Genomic DNA, 19,760 nt, shown 5'->3' with positions numbered 1-19,760 from the left:
ATTTAGTTATTTTTAAACTTACTAGATAATGAATACAAAGTATATAAAAAACAATGAAATGTATAATGCTCTTTATCATAAACCATATAGGTCATTTGGTCATCATAGAATGCTTGGACTGAACATTTAAAATCAAATCCAGTCTCTAGTTGTAATCCAACCATGATTTGATGATGGGAATTGCATCCCAACACATCTTTTCTTCTCCCAATGCAAATTGGTGATGTGCCCAATGATCTTGAACCATTTCTCAGCTTTGTAAAGCTTATTTTGATATACTAAAACCTCTTTAATCAGAAACACTAAAGTCCTGATGTTAGTGTGTGCCAGTTTATACTGTGTAAATACATACAATGGCTAATTACAAACTCACAACATACCAGAAGGAATTAGGACAAAATGTACAATAATTTATCATGATATAGCACTTCCCTCCTCTCACAGAAATAGCTTAAAACTTTAAATAGTGAAATATCAAAAGTACTTCAGATATGGTGAATTTTATATCCTGAGGCTTTTATCTTAATAACACTCACTGTTTCTATATCAAAATATTAAAACTTTGGTTATATTAAACAGCAAGCTTGCAAACTTCCTGAAAAGTACACTCAGCTATAGAAGATTCAGTAACATAGCAAAATATTTCAATCGTTTTCTACTGGAGATGGATAAACATGGAAAGAGTATGGAGGTTGGTGGTCAGTGCCAAGTGTTCTATGGAACTCTAATAGAATCTCAGTGACCCTGTTATGCTACAAGCAATTATCACTATATCAGCAATGCACAACCTTAGAGACAATATCAGCATCATTTGGAGAGTGTATAGTGAGTTCAAACATTAGTGAAGACAGTTTGTTGATTTCTTGTCAACCTTACCTAAGGCACAATGCATACTTATTTATTGAATATATTTGTGCATATTTTATAGTACTAGAGATTATTCTATGACATTATTCATGTTAGGCAAATACTCAACCCTGAGATATACAGCAGGTCTTTTTACTTTTTATTTTAAATCAAGATCTTACCAAATTACCCACTTTGACCTTGAACTTGGGATGTTAAATGTTTCTCAGAATGAGTATATATGTGAGAAATGTGGCCTGGATATAATCAGAGAGTATCAAAATGAAAAAGAAATACATCATTTTGGAGTCAGTGATTAGGGAGCAAGGATAACCCTGTATTGCTCAGAGGATTATTCAGAGTGAAGGTACATTTGACTTTGACTATGAATAGTTGGATTTGGAGTAAATAAGAAGAGATGGATCTGAAGGAGAAAGAGAAAAAGACTTGAGAACTTTCAAGGGGCTCCAGTCCTACAGGAATGAAGGAAACAAGATAGAGAAGGTGGGAGGCAGAGCTCATGACACAAGTGGAACTGAATTAAATGGAGGAGTTCCAGTATTTGTTGAAGGAAATTGCATTTGAATGCTTGATTAGACAGTTTGAATTTCACAGGAAATGAGATGTGATGCAATCTTGACATAGAATAATGGCAAAATCAGTTGTATTTTATGAAGATCTGTCTGCACAGCAATCAGTGTTAAAAATGTGTCTTGGAAAGAACATAGAGGAGAGCCTGAAATACAGAGAACTCCTTGGTGGCTACTTCAGAATTCCTGGAAGAGGTAATCAGGTGCTAACTGGACGGGATTACACTGGGGCAAGAAAGGAATATATGAACACATCCTACAATGGAATATAGGCTGCTGTTGTTGATCTTGGTTACACCTAAGAACTATGGTAAGACTCTCATTGCTGAAGGCATCATGTACTTGAGTCATAGATCATGGTGCTTACATGGAAGCTTCAATCCTATTGGCTAGATTTCATAGTTCTGAAATGTAATATGCTACTACTTGGGGCTAAAAATAACAGTCTTACTCAGCAGAGAACCCTGCCAGCTGCAGTAACAACAGGTCTTGTATAACATGGTGCAATAGTGGTACAAGTGATATGGGAGTAACAAACCATTTTTTAATTGCATTTAAAACTTACTCTGCAAGAAAGAAAGAAACCTGTGATTGGGCACTTCAGAGTCTGTACGAAGATCATAATATTATCATTCTTATAAATGGATAAAGTTTTAAATAGCCCCCTAAGTTATCTTTATACACATAGATTAGTAACTGTCCCAGTCCTTATTAGAGAAACTTCTTTTTACAGTACATGGTGATTAATACAGAGAGCAACAACTGGTAAATATTCAGAGAATATGATATCACGGAGTGCTCAGCTCTAAAAAGCATAGCTATATCACACTCTTATCCCTAAGGGCCAAAATCGTCATGCAGAAGGGAGAAGGCAGAAAGACTGTAGGAACAATAGGCAGTAGGCATCTGCAGTGATACTGTACTTGCCAGACAAAACAGTTACACTGCAAATGTGAACTCACAGAGAAGTGTCTGCATGTACAAGACCTGCACAAGATCAAGGCAACTAAATCTCAATAAAGATGGAGAGGAGGGGGCTCTTGATTTTGACCACTAGCTAAGGTGCCTTTGGCAATTGTTGGCTACTGGGGAATGAGTAGTCAGTTTTCTTTAGCATATAGCCCCTGAGAAGCTACCTATGCTCTAGTAGACTTTCCTTTACCTATGCACACTCTATAGATACAGTGAAATTTTAAAAAGAGAACTTGAAAATGGGAGGGAATGGTGGTGAAGAAATTGAAAGGGGTGAGGGAGAATGGGTAGATTTGTTCAAAATACATTATATACATGTATGAAATTCTCAAAAAATAAACATTTGCATCAAATTCTGAAAAATGATAAAGTACAGCCTGAAGGTTGTAAATATTCTGAAAATTATGGTACAACACTTACAGGTATCTGTATCTGCTACTCTCAAATACTAGTGTGACATTGGCTATATTTTAAATGTGACCCTTCTTAAACCAACTCAAAGTCTTACTTGTATGGGTCCCCTAGAAGACCAGCAAAAGCTATAGACTTCTCCCAACTTAAGATATAAAATAAAAAAAAATAAAAACAGCCCAATGCCAACTATTGTAGTATGATTAAATTACTTATGTTAAAATGTGAATTAGAATAATATCCACTAAAATTATTAAAGGTATTTGAGAAAGTTAGATTGCTTCTAAGTAGTCTTGTGGCTTAATTTGATAGGTCAATCATTTACATATTTATTTAAAAGTAAAAGTATATGTTGGATATCATGCACTATACTATAAAAAAGAGATGTCATAAAAATTGAGACTGATAATATTTTAATTACATAGAGTTTATACTACTCTAGATATGGACAAAAAATGAAAAAGAAACAGAATATATAAATAAGTTCATTCCAAGCATTGGGAAGTTCACTGAATACAATGAAAGAGCCTAAATTAAACTGGTCTCCAGTTGGAATAGATGAGAGCTACTTGGGTTTGGTTCTAAAGGAAGGTACATGAATATGAGAGATCTGAGATGGGTTTAATGGAAGTAGCTAGTACAGAAAGATCTGAAGAGTATTCCAGATAATTGAATATCAATTACAAAGACTCAGCATGGGAAAAGTCTTGATCTTTTCTAACATGATATAAATATTCTATTATACAAGGTTGGGCTCAGTTTATTGTGTATACAAAAGAATGATCAAACATGTATTCAGATGGAAGAATTATGCAAAAGAAAAATTAGTCAGTGATCTTTTGGACAAGCTAAAATTTTTATTTTAAGTATTGAGAAAGTTATAATCAAGGGAAGAAAAACTTGCCATGCTAATTTGAATAACACAAATGTGATGTTTAAGTGGTAACATAGCTATTTATAAATACCATTAAAATAAAAATATTATATGATGTTATTTATTGTATAGAATGCACAGTGTCCTAAGGTTAATTTATAGTACTACAAAGCAACAACAGAAACAGTTGTGTTAATAATGCCCATCCTCCTATAGTTCCAGCACTGGTTAGAAGAAGCAGGAGGATCATTTATTAAAGGTCATTATTGGCTACACAATGAGTCTTGAGTTCAATATGGGATAAATTATATACAGTCTAAAAGAGTTAAGTAAAGATAAAAAAGGGAGTAGAAATAGAAGAAAAAGAAAAGGAGGAGGGGAGGAGAAAGGGAGGAGGAAAAACAGAGAAGAGGGGAGAGTACTTGACACTCTCTTTCAAACACATTATACTTATAACATTCTCTGTCATACTCACAACTGCTAAGAGATCACAATATCTGTGGCATGTCAGCTGATACACCAGACATTCTCTTTCAATGCTGACAAAACAAAATCCCTTTCCTACACCACCATTAGACTCAAGAAAACAATTTCATTCAGGGTTTAGGAATCAATTACTTCGGAAGAAAGTTTGATAATCTAACAACCATCTTTGTCAGAGACCATTGCATAAAAATAGTATTTTCAGCATTCTACTTCAGGCCATTTCTACCAAAAACTGCAAAGATGTCACTTGGCTTAGAGGTATTGCCTAATGTTTTGTTCCTAAAGGTGCTATTATGCTAACAATAAATCTGAGCAGACCATAGGCAGAGTGTGGATTGTGATATACTCAGTATTCATCACACTTTGGACCACAGGAATATCCATTATATGCTTCTGGGATCCTTGAGTAAAACAAGTTTATTACACCTGCCAATTTCCACAGATTTGCTGTGTGATACATAGCCTTCTGTGAAGAAATCTTGATCACAGTGAACATTTTCATTCTTGTGGCTTTTCATTGCAGGTAGTTCATTTACTCAGGCTCTCAATTCAATAAAAGACTCATTTGAAACATAGTAAAAGACTTCCTTAGGTTTGAATACCTATGTGTTCAATTGAGAGAGGGTGGGGAAAAAGATAGAATGGGTGCATATGTGAGTATACACATGCTTAGAAAACAGAGGTCAACCTCAATGGACTTTCTTCAAGCACTACGTTCTTCAAGGGAGGAGATGTGGCTTTCTCCACTTCCTCCACATTGGGATTACAAAGTATCATAAATGGCTTTTTAAAAATGATTCAGGGAATCAAACATATATCTTCACACTTTCAAGGAAAGCAGCCTTATGGAACAAGCAATCTTACTAGTTCTCAGGTTGCACTTACAGGATTCACACAAAAATACTCAACACAGAACAAAGCAAACAAATACAAATGACATACAAATGAACAATTCTTGATTATGAGCCAAGTGAACGTTTTTTGTTTTGTTTTGTTTTGTTTGTTTTGATTTGTGACAGGGTTTGTCTGTGTAGCTTTGTGCCTTTCCTAGAACTTACTTTGAAGCCCAGGCTGACCTTAAACTCCAAGAGATCCACCTGCCTCTGCCTCCTGAGTGCTGGGATTAAATCTGTGTGCCACCAGTCCCAAGTGAACTTTTTTTCTTTTTTTCTCCTTCTTTTATTTATTATATTTGTGTTTTAATTTTACACATCAGCCATGGGTTCCCCTGTAGTCCCCACTCCCACCCCAACCCCCAACTTCCCCCCAGCCCTTCCCCTCCATTCCCATCTCCTCCAGGGCCAAGACTCCCCTGGGGATTCAATTCAACCTGGAGGATTCAGTACAGGCAGGTCCAGTCGCCTCATTCCAGGCTGAGCAATGTTTCCCTGGGTAATCCCAAGGTTCCAAACAGCCAGCTCATGCATTAAGGACAGGTCCGGGTCCCACTGCCTGGGTGCATCACAAACAGTTCAAGTTATTCAATTGTCTCACTTATCCAGAGTTCCTGATCCAGTTGGGGGCTTCAGAGTAAAGAACTCAAGAAATTAGACATCAAAATGCCCAAGAGTCCAATTAAGAAATGGGCTATAGAACTAAACAGAGAATTCTCAACAGAGGAAGTTCAAATGGCTGAAAGACATTTAAGGAATTAACATCCCTAATTATCTGGGAAATGCAAATCAAAACGACTCTGAGATACCACCTTACACCTGTCAGAATGATTAAGATCAAAAACACAGAAGACAGCTTATGCTGGAAAGGATGTGGAGCAAGGGGAACTCTCCTCCACTGCTCGTGGGAATGCAAGCTTATACAGCCACTTTGGAAATCAAATCCATCTTCCCCAAGATCCAGCTATAGCACTCTTGGGCATATACCCAAGGAATGCTCAATCATACCACAAGGTTATTTGCTCAGCTATGTTCATATCAGCATTGTTTGTAATAGCCAGAACCTGGAAACAACCTAGATGACCTTCTACTGAATAATGGATAAAGAAAATATGGTACATATACACAATGGAGCACTACTCAGCAGAAAAAACAACAACAACAACAACAACAACAAACAATGATATCATGAGGTTTGCAGGCAAATGGATGGAACTTGAAAAAATCATTCTGAGTGAGGTAATCCAGACTCAGAAAGACAATATGGTATGTACTCACTCATAGTAGGATACTAGATGTAAAACAAAGATGACTAGACTGCTACACAACTCCAGGGAGGCTACCTAGAAAATGGGACACTAGGAAAGACACAGGGATCACCCAATGACAGAGAAATGGATGAGATATACATGAACAATCTGGATGGGAGTGGGAGTAATGAAGGGCAAGGTTTGAGGGAAGGGAGGCTTGGGGGAGCAGGAGATCCCAGCTGGATCAAGAACAGAAAGGGAGAACAAGGAATAACAGACCATGATAAATGAAGACCTCATGAGAACTGGAAGAAGCAAAGTGCTAGAGAGGTCCCTAGAAATCCACAATGATACATCCACTATAGACTACTGGCAATTGTTGAGAGAAAGCCTGAACTGACCTAGTCTGGTGATCAGAAGACCAAACACCCTAAAGTTTGTGCTGGAACTCTCATCCACTAACTGATGGAAGTGGATGCAGAGTTCCTTGGCCAGGTCCCAGGTGGAGCTCCAGGAGTCCAATTGTTGAGAAAGATGGGGGACTGTAAGAGTGTGAATTGTTGAGACCAAGATTGGAAAAGCACAAGGACAAATAGCCAAACCAAGTCAACTTTTTAAATTGCAAAGCAAGCAATATAATTTTGTTAAAATAATAACATTGATATAAAAACTTTGTGCAGAAATACTTAAGGTATGTCTTAGTGATAGGATTTCTGTTGTTATGATGAAACATCATTACCAAAAGCAATTTGAGCTGGAAATGCTTTATTTTTCTTACTGTTCCATATCACAGTTCATCATAAAGGCATTCATGATAGGAATTCAAACAGGGCAGGAATCTGGAGGCAGAAGCTGATGCAGAAGCCCCATGGAGGAGTGCTGTTTACTTTCCTGCACTCTACAGTTTGCTGAGCCTTCATTTGCATCAGTATAGCATCCAGGACCATCAACCCAGGAATGGCAACATCCACATCAAGGGGCTAAGCCCTCCTATGTTAATCACTAATTTAAAATTGCCCTATATAGTTACCTACAGCTCGTTGTTACAGAGGCAAACTTTTATTCGAGGATTCCTCCTCTCAGTGACTCTTGCTGTGTCAAGATGACATAAAACTAGCCATCACAGATACTGTGAATCCTCGGTGCCAGCATACCCATGTTCCCTTGAGTTTGTGCTGATTTTTATTACATTTGAGACTCAGATTTATTTTTATACTATCACTAAGGACTGTAGCACTTCCCTCAAACTCTGAATTTAAAACTTGCTATTCTTGCCAGGCTCTGGTGGTTCAAGCCCTTAACCCCAGCACAGATATCTGTTACTTACATGCCAGCCTGGTCTACAGAGTGAGTTCCAGGACAGCCAGGGCTACACAGAGAAACACTTTCTCAAAATAATAATAATAATAATAAAAAAAAAAATCCAAAACCTTGCTATCCCCCCATCCTGGATAACTTACAACAGCTAAATATGGTTGTTCAAATAAATTATCACTTTTACCTTATGACTATCCAATTTGATCCATTAATAGTATTTAATATTTTAAATGTCAAATTTAAATGTTTTAGCTATAATTTGAAAATTGTTGCAAAATTCTCCAGTTTTACTTAGAAACAGAGCATGTTACTCAGCTTTCTATTGCTTTCAGAAACACCTAAATGTATCAACAAGTAAAGAGGAAACATTTATTTTAGCCTACATGTTCAAAGACTTCATTCTAGGATTAAATGGCCCGTTGTCTTATTGTGAGATAATAAATGGGAGCCCAGGACAGAGAAAAACTTACCATCTCATGACTAGGGAATGAAATTGTGAAAGAGGAAGAATGTGGGGTTCTATGGAGAATTCAGGGTGTTGCCCTTCTAAGTCCCTGCTGACTAGTGTTCAAATGTCCTGGAAAGTACTTTGCAGATGACCAAAGGAGTAAGGTAAACTCCTACCCAGCTACAAACTCTTCAACTACAATGGTAGCATGCCTGCAAGATGTGCTAGTTGCAAAAGTGGCACCGAGTTTTGGGGATAACAAAGCAATATCTGGCTGGATTTAAGATTATTCCATCAAATGGAACCCATCCCAGACACTACTTAGGTGGGCAAGAACATCTAAGACTAGATAAGCCAGAGACCTAAGGGAACACCCAATACTACTATTCTGCAATAAAATAACTCCTACTAATATTATACTATACTTCTCTATTAGTGCCTTGCTCAGCCATTATTACAGAAGCTTCTTCCTACAGTGGGTAGGAATAAATAAAGAGACCAACCCACAGCTAGACAATGTGCAGAGAGTTAAAAACCTTTAAACCCTCAGTCTTAAATAGGATATCTCCACCAAATCCCTCTTCTTGGGAATCATGAAACCCTGTGGAAGGGGAAGCTGAAAGATTGAAGAGGCATTAGGGATAGAGGAAATCAAGGAAACAAGGCCTTTGAATTACAGAAGAACCATTCCCCATAGAGACTGAGAAAGCCTGCATAAGGTCTGGAAGATCTGTACTTGATGGAGTCCCACCCAGCACTGTGAGGGGAAGTGTATGCAAGCTGTCATCCCTAACCAAGGAGCTAACTGATGTTTCCTTACAAATGAAAAATTAAGTTTCTCCTGCTGAGTCTCACTGGGTATATAAACCCCTTCTAAGGATAGGTACCATACACAGAAGTAGATGGCGAACTCACTGGCAGGGCTCCTTTTTTTTTTTTTTTTTAAAGAAAACTTTACAGGTTCTTTGTGTGCATGTTTTGGCTTCTGAATTTTTGTTTTCATGAAATTTCTGTGTATGCACATGTGTGTGTTTCTGAATCTACTTATGTTTTTCCTTTGACTATTTTTCTTTGCTTGTTTGTTTTGCCCTATTCTTTTTTTTCTCTTTATTATTATTATTGTATTAGATGTCTGTTTGTATTATAATGAGAGAGAAAAAGGGTGTGAATTTGGCTGGGTAGGGAAGCAGGACATTCTGGGAGGCATTAGGGTAATATCAAAACATATTGTATGAAAAAAGAAATCTATTGCCTTCTTGTAGGTCAGACTCCCTGTTACCTGAGTGACTCTTACTAGGTCCAATTTCTTCAAGGTTTACCATCTCCCAGAAGCACTACAATGGAGACCAAGCTACCTTAACCATATGGACCTTAGGTGACAAGGTGTGGTGGTGATATTTTGTTTGTGCTCTAACAAATAAAGCTTTCCTTTTCTTTCTTTTTTTCAAGACAGTGTTTCTCTGTGTAGCTTTTGCGCCTTTTCCTGGAACTCACTTGGTAGCCCAGGCTGGCCTCGAATTCACAGAGATCCACCTGCCTCTGCCTCCCAAGTGCTGGGATTAAAGGCATGCGCCACCACCGCCTGGCCAATAAAGCTTTTCTTGAGATCAGAGAAGCAGAGCAACCAGTCACTTAAAGACTTTTTACCTCTAGGAAACCTCAGATTGAAAAGGCTGAGCTCCTGTCTCTAACTCTGCCTTATCACTTCCTTTCTGCACCCAGCCATATCTCTTCCATCCTCCTCCCAAGTACTGGGATTAAAAGCACGAGATCCCAAGTGCTGGGATTAAAGATTGTGCCACCACTGCCTAGCCTCTTGTGGCTAGCTCTGCACTCTGAACTCCAGGCAAGCTTTATTTATAGCACAAACAAAATATCCCCACATTTCCCCCTTTTATCTAAAATAAAAAAGAATGTTAGTGGTGTTGGGAGGATACCATGGCTGGGCACCAGACTATGTGAGATGAGGTCCAGAGGCAATAGGAGTAGTTAGGGAGTTTGTGGAGGTATAGGATGAGACAAGGTCACCTACCTTCTCTGTCTGTGGTACACCTTACCCCTATCCTCTAAGGCATAGAAGTGATGACTTGGCAGAGAGAGCAAGTGATAAGGCAGGGTGGAGGCAGGAGCGCAGCGCCCTTTTAGATGGAGGATTCCTAGAGGCAAAGAGTCTTTCTAGTGGCTGACTGCTCTGCTTCTCTCATCTTTCAGCTTTTAGCTTTTACCCTGATATCTGACCCTGGGTTTTAACATTAAGACCTATTAGGATTCTGGCTACCAGGTGTGGATTATATGACATTCTACATAGTAACTTTAATTAAATGAAATATTTAATACATTTGAGCTTTTTTTCTCACTATAGAAGATCCAGCATATAATTATATTCATCAAGTTTAGGCTTCCTATACACGTGCTACTCTAGCAACAATAGAATCTGTTTCTACAGTTTTATGTTTCTGCCTTATACTCATATAGAGTCAACCCAGTCACACTGTTTAGTGTTAATATATTAAAAAACTGTGAGAAAGAGGAAGAAATGAGGCAGCAACAAAGGTAGAAGAAACAGACAAAACTGGAGAAGAGGAAAAGGAAAAAGAAGAGGGAAAGGAAGGGAGTAGGTGGGAAGGGGGAGAAGAGAGAAGAGGAGAATTTGAATAAGAATCAAGAATAATTATGCCCATCTCAAGGTCCTCAACTTAATTACATTTTGCAAAACACATTTTTGTATCTTATATAATACTCGCAATTTCCAAACAATGAGCCAAGATATTTATTTGGGGGACATTTTTTAACTACCCCACAAACATTAAATCAGTAACTTAAATGCCTTTAGTCAACAATTGAATTCCTACTTAAATAGGCCTCTGTGTTTCACGAATATTATTAAAAACATTAGATCAAGACCAATACATTTTTAAGTGATCGTACTCTGAGAAAAGTCTTAGGATCAGTGATGTCCGATTAAACATGTTAGGAGTCACTACAAAGATTCAAGATCCAGAATCCTCCATCAAGGTGTGAGGGAAAAGTTGTGAAGTTCATTAAACAAAAGAATTACAAAAGTGACCAACCACATAAATTATGGTTTATATTGGAATATAAGATGATTAAAATATATACATTTTTAATGGATTATAACAGTGAAAGTAGAAAGAGAAACACAGGCAACTGTGAAAGACCTGCCTCACTTTAAGAACGAATAGGAGAGGGAGGAATGAAAGAGAGCATATATTAAAGAAACAGAACTCCATCATCAGCCAGTTCTCTAATCTCATGTAGTTCCCACATAGAGTGAACACTACGAAATCTCAAATGAAACACACATATTTAAATCAATGCTCTCTTGTGTAAAACAATATCACCATCTTTACCTCTGGGGAGATGCTTAGCTGAGATTACCATATTTAAATGGCTATGGCTTAAAAGGAATAGATTCAATCTGTTCTTTACTGATGAAACTGTGCACCAAGGACATTATTATTTCTCCCTTAGGATAAGGCAAAAGGACATGTTGAATTACAGCCAAATTGTATAAATAGCAGTTAATAGAAGAGACGGAGTATTTCTCATATTTGATATGTATTCGGAGAACAATGGTTTTATTTTAATTTAGCACAAAAGGTCTTTTAAAGAGCCTATGCTAATTCAATAGACACATTTAAAGGGTAAAATGCTAATGTAGAATTTTGACAGGAAGCTGAAACTTAAAGTAGGCATAGAGTTCTACGAATGTGGGTAATTTCAGGGCACCTTAATGGCTTTTCTCTCTTCTTTTTATCTATTACATGAAAGAACATATTATTATTTAAGTTCAATCTGTCTGTCAGAGTAGATGTGACATAAACCAAAACAATGTGATCACTTTGAATAAATATGACTGTGGTTCTCTGAGATGTTGGATTTGCTAATGATGGAAATACTTTTGTAAGATTTCTATTCTTTTGCACATATTTTAGTAATCTCATGGCTTTTTATATCTTCAGATTGCTAATGAATAGACATTTTTGTCATTATGGCATTTTTGGATAAGAAATTATTATATTCATTCTTGAATTTTCCTCATGTTGTTATTGAATTGTTACAAATTTGTAAGACATAGATAGTGTTGTCATTACACAAGTACAGGGAATCAGCATCAGTGTGAAGATGGTCAAGGGGCTTCTCTGATAGCCACATGGCCTAGTCAGTTCTGAAGCTATGGTACAATGTAGGTAGCTAAGCTTGGTAATTAAGACTAGAACTCCCTTCAGGGGTTGGCTGGAGAGATGGTTAAGCAGTTAGTGCTTGCTACTCTTGTAGAGAACCTGAGTTCAGTCCCCCACATCCAAGTGGTGGCTTATAGATGTACAACAGTTCCAGAATAGATGACATCTTCTTTTAGCTTTCATATGCACTAGGAAGGCAATACACCCACACACATAAAATAAAAATAAATGCATCTAAAACAAAAACAGAAAGACTAACTGCGCTGAACAAGTTGTTGCTAACCATTTACTATTTACAGCTGTTACCACAACTATTTACAGCCATTATTGTAGCCTTTATTATTCCTGGTCCTATTAAGTTCAACCTTATAGCTCTTTATGAAGAGTTGAAGATAGTTAGCCTTAAGTCTAGGCTGATTGATAATTTGTAGTCATGGGAAGAATGCCAGGAAATTGATTTTATCTGTACTCTAAGGCCTGGTATCATGAGTCTCTATTTTTGAGATTTTTGTTTTGAAGTCCAGAGAAGCCACTATGTGAAAAACTCTGATTCCCAAGCAGCTATAAGACCATGAGGATCAAAGGCAAGCCAGCATAGCTGTCTCAGCGGAGCTTCTCCTGGAATAGTTATGTCTCAGGTGAGTCTAGTTCACCACAGATACAGTGTGCATCAGAACAAAACTCAAAACATAGGCCAGTGAAGCATATCCTAATCCACATCCCACAGAACCATTATGCCAATATACAGCTATTTGATATATCCGGTGATTTAAATCCTTTGATTTAAGGTTTTTTTTTTTTTAACAAGGGAAATTATTTAATAAACAGATATGACGATCCTTGGATGGAGTGGAAGAACATATCTGTCCCCCTTTGATTATTGAAGAAGGATAAAAAAAGAACTCCAAGATATTTTTTCCAGTTTTGCAAGAGCGTTTTACATCATCTTTGACTACACTTTACCTTAGCATACCTTTTCTCTAATAAACCATAAATTTGAGAGAAAGTATAAATTTCATTTTGTATACATGAAGACTTCACTGTAAATAAAAATATAAATGCATTTGTAAATGATAAATCACTAATCACATTTTAGAAAATTCATATTTGAAAATTCATAAATTTAATAATAATGTTTCATAAGTTATTTTACACATTTTTAAGGATTAAATTTTCTTTCTTTTTTTTTTTTTTTTTTTTGAGCTGAGGATCGAACCCAGGGCCTTGTGCTTGCTAGGCAAGCACAGGATTAAACTTTCTATTTGAAGTAAATGTTATTCTCACAACTTTGCCATTGGTCATTCAAATAACACATGGCTTATGCATTTTCAAAGTTGTTTCATCTCAAGGAAGATATACAGTACTAATATATTTATCAATCTAAACTTATAATAATAGAACACTTTACCTGCACAAGAGTTTATGAGTGGCAGCAGAATTACCAGTTTCCATAGCAACCTCATCTCCACGTTCTAAGGTCAAAAATTTCTCCCATGCAATCAGCAGGAAAGAAGATTGTATGTTAGCAATCTGTCTGAAAGGAAACAAAATTGACAAACATGACTATCGTATATATATCCTTTAAGCATTGACTAGACTTATTAAAAATATACAAATAAATCAACATAAATGGCTATACATTTTAATACTCATATTTTGCTGAGAATCACACATTTCAGTTCACATTTTCATAATTTCAGTTTACATTTTAAGTATATTTCATCATCTGCTATGAAACTTCCTATAGTTTTAATTAATTAGAATAGTACTCAATTCAATGCATAACATGTGGATTAAATTTTCCATTAATTGAATATTTAGTCTGTGGTTTTATATGTAGAACAAAGGTTTCATAGAAATCACATATTTTCTAAGTGTTCTATTCAAATTATTGAGAACATACTCATTATGAGCCATTACATTTCTTGATGTTACTAGAACAAAAACCAATATTATTACAAAATTCTGTAAGAAATCAATTGCCTGTGGCATTAACTTGCAGATAGTAGATGTGCTTTCCCCAAGGGGTTACACCATAATTGTCTCTAATTTATTTTGACATTTTAGCTATTCCATGACAAATGAGACCAAGAGAAGTTGCTAGCTTGCCCTTTACTTTATGAAAGAAATCTAATAATAGGCTTATAAACACTGATAAACTCATAAAAATTAGAATAACTTTAGGATAAAATCACCTGGGTCATTTTGATGGAACTATTAGACAGCAAATGAAATTTTTAGTGTAGTAGAACTATATTCAAGCTCAAATATCTTTATAAAGTACTTCGATATGTATATGTATCTATATACATATATATATATATATATATAAAACTAATAAATTAAAAAATTGGTAATTTCTCGATGTTTGAAATTTCAAAAGGCTTTCACTTATTTCTGCATCTATTTATTCCAGAAAATGAATATAAATCAAAAAATCATTAAAATATAGATACTTATAAGTATAAATACTTTTGAAAAACAGTGATTATATTCTACTCCACAAAAACAAAACTTAAATGTTTACAAGACTTAAAAAAGAGATGAAAACCACATGGAAAGAAGCAGTGCTCAGGTCAGAAAACAACACTGAGTTGATGCTGCTGCTGCTGACCTCACAATGGGATTTCCATTTCCTTTCCCATTATATATTTGAAGTGTCACTTCTTAAATGTAAACAAAATCATATATTGCATTCATTCATTCATTCATTCATTCATATGTTCACTTATTTATATCCTCTATAAGACTTTATGTATTTACCTGTGAGCAATGAGTCTAAAATCTTGGTTAGAGAGATATTGGATAAAATAGGAAAAAACAAACAAACAAAAACAGAAAACAAAAGTTGGTAAAAATTCAGCAAAAACAAATAAAAAACCAAAACCAAATAGAAATAGAAAGAAAATCATGAAGAACATTCTGCACATAAGGTCAATAATGTATAAGTGACTTATAGTGTTGCAGGGAAGACCATATGTCTAAATGGGTAAATATATCAGGATTTAAATGAAAGAAGTCAGTGCCAAGAGAGTGTGCTGCAAACATTCCTGAGTTTGCAATGACATGCACAGTGTCTAGCACAAAGTTCAAAAGAACAACTGTATAAGAATGGGGAATAAATGCTCAAATATGTGAGACCCATAGGTTTTCTTTTGGAAGGTTTGGTCAAGAATTAATGTAAATCTCTACTATTCAAAATAAAATAAAATAAAATAAAATAAAATAAAACAATGGGTAGAATAAATGCTGTGACTATATAGATGAATTAAATTCTGCTTTCATAGCTCCCAAAGTGATGATTTCTTTTTAACTTCAGTAGCAGTTTTGAAGATAAAGAAAAGTTTACTTCTATATGAACCTTGTTCCTCAAGCTATTTTTCCATACCCACTAGAATACTAACAACCAACAGTTCTTTATAAAACAAGGATTTTGTCATATTCTGACAGTATTTTAAAACTTTGAATTATTCTCTATTACACTTACAAATTCCCTCGAATAATATTCACAATCATTTAAATTTGGCATCTTCCCATTCCAACTGGTTTATCTACAGAACACGCCCAAGACCTGTTCCCTAATCACTATGAACACACCATCTATTAACTGTAAAGATATTGTTTGATTTACATAGAATTTCCTCTCAGACTCTACAAACTCCTTAAAATCTGCACTACAGTAGCATAACCATATTTCCCTGTTTTCTCTGCACAATATCTATGTACTCAAATGTCACGGCAGAATTATTAATAGTACTTCTTTCTCCCAAAAGTCACAGTTTACAAGATAAATTATATGGTCCACTTATTTCGTGGATATTCATTATTTCCCCTACCAGACTCTCTCATCCTCCTCTTATGATTAAAGCTCTGTGGGTGTCTCCAGAGAAGCACAACTCCTCATATAGCCCCCATTTATAGAGTTGTAGCAGTATTGCCTCTGCCTCTTAGCTCCAGGAATCCATTTCCTTTGCTCCACTATTTTTTAAAGGGAAATACATATTCCTTAACACCAAAAACAGTAACAGTAAAAGCCAAAGACTAATATTTCCACTATTAATACTTAAATCTCTTTATCTAAAATACTATCTCGTAGGTATTTTCATGACATAGTCTGATGTAGCTAAAAGTTCACAGTTCCCAATTTAGGAATTTTTTGCTAATACTCTGCAATGTTCATTTCCCTTTTTAGTCTCAAAGTCTGGTACCTAACTTTCAGAGCCCCACCTCCAAATGGGTTTCCACCTCGAACAGATCCTTCTTTCCTTACCTCTCAACCCATTTCAATATATAAGGCTTGCATGATGCCAGCAGAATCTAAATCTCCCTGTTTATTAGTCATGCATGTTGCCTACCATTCTTCCACTCTCCTGTTTTCTTTGTCCTGAGCATAATATTTCATGTGCCCTTTCTTTCATTTGCTGCTGTGAGAAACACGTTTGCCTTTTATGCTTCCAATATTGTATGGATTTGCCCTTCCATCCAAACAACGTATAATACTATCTGAAGTCATGAAATGGCCAATCATGCCTGCCCTTATGGAAATCTAAAATGCCTGAGTGACTAAAATAGATATTTTACCAAGTCTTGTTTGTTATATATGGTGTCTACTGCTATTGCATCTCACTAGTATATTTACTTTTCATCTTCAAAGTATAGCAATTTTCCACAAAGTTTCTAGAGATAACTGCTCTGATGTTTAGCAATGTGCTTAGCAAAGGCCCCATGATATAGGCAGAGTGTTCATGCTTTACCTTAAAGGTAAGCACTACAAAATACAATTCCTCACAATGGCTCATAAGTGAGTTAGAGAGAAAGCATAGTTATTGGAGAGGAAGTGCTAGGTATGTAATTGGCAGTAGAACAACTTAGCAGCTGGTAAAAAAAAAAAAAAAGCTAAATTGGAAATCAGGCAGTTAGATCCAATGACCATCTTGCTTAACTGTGAAACATTGGTGCTTAATTTATAATCATGGACTCCAAATTTCCTCCTTTGAAAACTGAGTTTGAGTTTGATATACAAATCACCTTAAAATTTTTGTATTTATTCTAGAGTTGCTTGATTCATATTCAGTGTATAATTTCATAGCAAACATGCTGTCCTTTCCCATCTGATTGCTTATCAGCATAGGCTAATGAGGGCAAAGCCCCAAAGACATTTTATTTGCTATTGCTGTAGGAAGATAGGCCAAATAGTTATGCATTTTTTGCCTCTTATAAGAGTTAAGTTTATGAAAGTTAAGATTGCTCAAGGATCAGGAGAATGTTCTGGCTCAATAGAAACTCTCTGGTTAACAAAAGTCTGGTATTTATTTGCTCATACAAACTAGGGTAGAAATATTTACTGTATAAAATGTATGCTGGTCAGTGATCTGAAAGGTAATCACATGTTTCTAGGATCTTGTGAATACTTAAGGCTAAAGGGATGAAGAAGAAAGGTTACAAAACAAACTTGACCTACAATAACTTTGAAAGTGTTAAAAAGTTTTATAAATGTGTCACCAGCATCCTATTTCAGGTGTGGGTTATAGGGCATGCAATCTTTAAATGGTATTTTGGATCAAAGAAGTAGGTGCCTCAGTTCATAACCTAACTGCTAAGGCTATTGTTCTATTATTACTAGATGAACTTTGTGGACCCTAGACTGTATGACTTCACTTTTTCTCTCATGAAATTTCTCAATGTCAGTTTTTCAATGTTTCAAACACTTTAAGAAAAGACTATGTTTAGGTCTACAATTCTTTACCTATAATTGAAAAAAATTTTCTGACAGTTTTTATATGTAATTTTAGAAGCAAACCCTTTCTCAAAACACTATATTGGACCTTTTCATTAAAAAAATATGAATATTTATGACTTTCTGATAAAAATATTGGTCAATGATGGAACTCTGTACACAAGGCATACATATGGTACTATATATACATATATACAATGAAAAGGCTCGGTTCATATTTTTACATATGTATGTGTAAATACATATTTATACTATATTACCTTCCTGAAGGTTATTAGTGATTCTCAATGTGACATTATCTAAAATCACTGAAGGGACAAATCTCCAAACATGTTTATGAGGAAGTAAAGATTACATTATTTGAGGTGGGAGAGTCCATCCTAAATGTCAGTGGTACTGATGATTCCTGGGCTGATGCCTTGGACTCCATCAAAAGGAACAAGTTAGCAAAGAATTAGAATTTTTCCCTGCTATGTGAGCCACTGACACAGTATGGGGATGTGATGTGATCACTTGACTGAAGAACCCTTAATATACAAACCAAAATATAACTTTCCATCCTTAAGTTAGTTTTCTCTGGTATTTTGTCACAGCAGTGTGTAAATTACCTAATGCTCATTAAGCTAAGCATTAACACAGGTCAACAACTGGTAGCCTGTCAAACAAACTAAACCCTATGCCCGCTTTTGTAAATAATCTTTCACTTGAACCCACTGTGCCTATTTACATATGCATGGTCTATGTCAACAGTGGCAGAGAGGAATAGTTGTCCATATGACCTGCAGAGCTAAGAGTATTTACTGTTTGACCTTTTATGGCTTTGAGGCTTGAGGAAATTTCTTTGCAGATGTCTGGACTAACTCACTTAAAACACTATAACACTTTTAGCAGTGAAGAATTCATTCAGTACAAAGATTACAGAACTGTTCTCACCTAACTCTATATAGACAATCTCAATGAAAATACCGTATACCAAGTAGGAATAAACCCTGGGTTCTGCATGTTCAGTATCTTCAGACTCTGAATTCCACCTTTATGTGACCTCTTCTAACCATACAATTCTACATCTGCATTCTGATTTCAAAAGTTTTATGTTTAAATAATTAAGAAATTATTGTTGTGACAAAGGGGTAATACCCAATACAAATTTTACCTATCTCACACAATCTTAAAAGCTTCTTTAGGTGTTTCAAAATATTCACTTTTTCTTGTATTTTTAGAAGGGATAAACTATCTACTCTTTGGCTCTAAAACTCCATAATCAGTCCCTATATTCCTTGTGAACCAGGAAAAAATATGAACATCAAATATTGACTCTACTTAAGGATTTAGAAAATTATGTGATATTGTCATCATTAAAATTGGTATACCCATCAGGCATGGGAGATAATGAGACTCACTGTAACTAGAGAGACAGTATGATTCTTTACCTTTTACAAGAGGGTTTTTCTAGCTTTTTGTTTTATCAGAGAACTAGGGATATTTGGTTATCCAAAATGCCAGGCTGGATGTGTATGTCCATAACTTGAAATAAGCCTTTATATGAAGCTTATATACTGTCATTGTCAGTTCTTAATTACTGTATTTATCAAGCTACAGTGAATGCCATTGATCATCTAGAATGCTGCATTTTATGATGGACAGACATTGGAGAGATAAAAGAAGTTGTTAAACTCCTTTAATATAATGCTCTTTAATTACCTGTAGGAAGATTTAGAGAACTTGAGTGAC

General features: G+C 35.6%; 1 protein-coding gene across 4 annotated transcripts in view; it reads right to left on the bottom strand.

Moving 5' to 3' along the window:
- The window catches only part of Cntn6 (contactin 6), a 347,844-nt gene that overhangs the window by 269,824 nt on the left and 58,260 nt on the right, over positions 1-19,760 (bottom strand). For 2 of the 4 annotated variants that reach the window (XM_036181619.1, XM_036181615.1), the window contains exon 2: positions 13,701-13,826. In XM_036181619.1, the coding sequence (XP_036037512.1) occupies positions 13,701-13,755 (55 nt within the window). In that variant the 5' untranslated portion in view covers positions 13,756-13,826. The remainder of the gene's footprint in view (positions 1-13,700; positions 13,827-19,760) is intronic. The other 2 variants (XM_036181617.1, XM_036181616.1) reach the window with 1 other exon arrangement.

This window comes from Onychomys torridus, chromosome 3, assembly GCF_903995425.1.
Source record: "Onychomys torridus chromosome 3, mOncTor1.1, whole genome shotgun sequence".
NCBI lineage: Eukaryota > Metazoa > Chordata > Mammalia > Rodentia > Cricetidae > Onychomys > Onychomys torridus.
The sequence above is the reverse complement of the archived record's forward strand: the minus strand, read 5'-3'. Positions and strand labels throughout refer to the sequence as shown.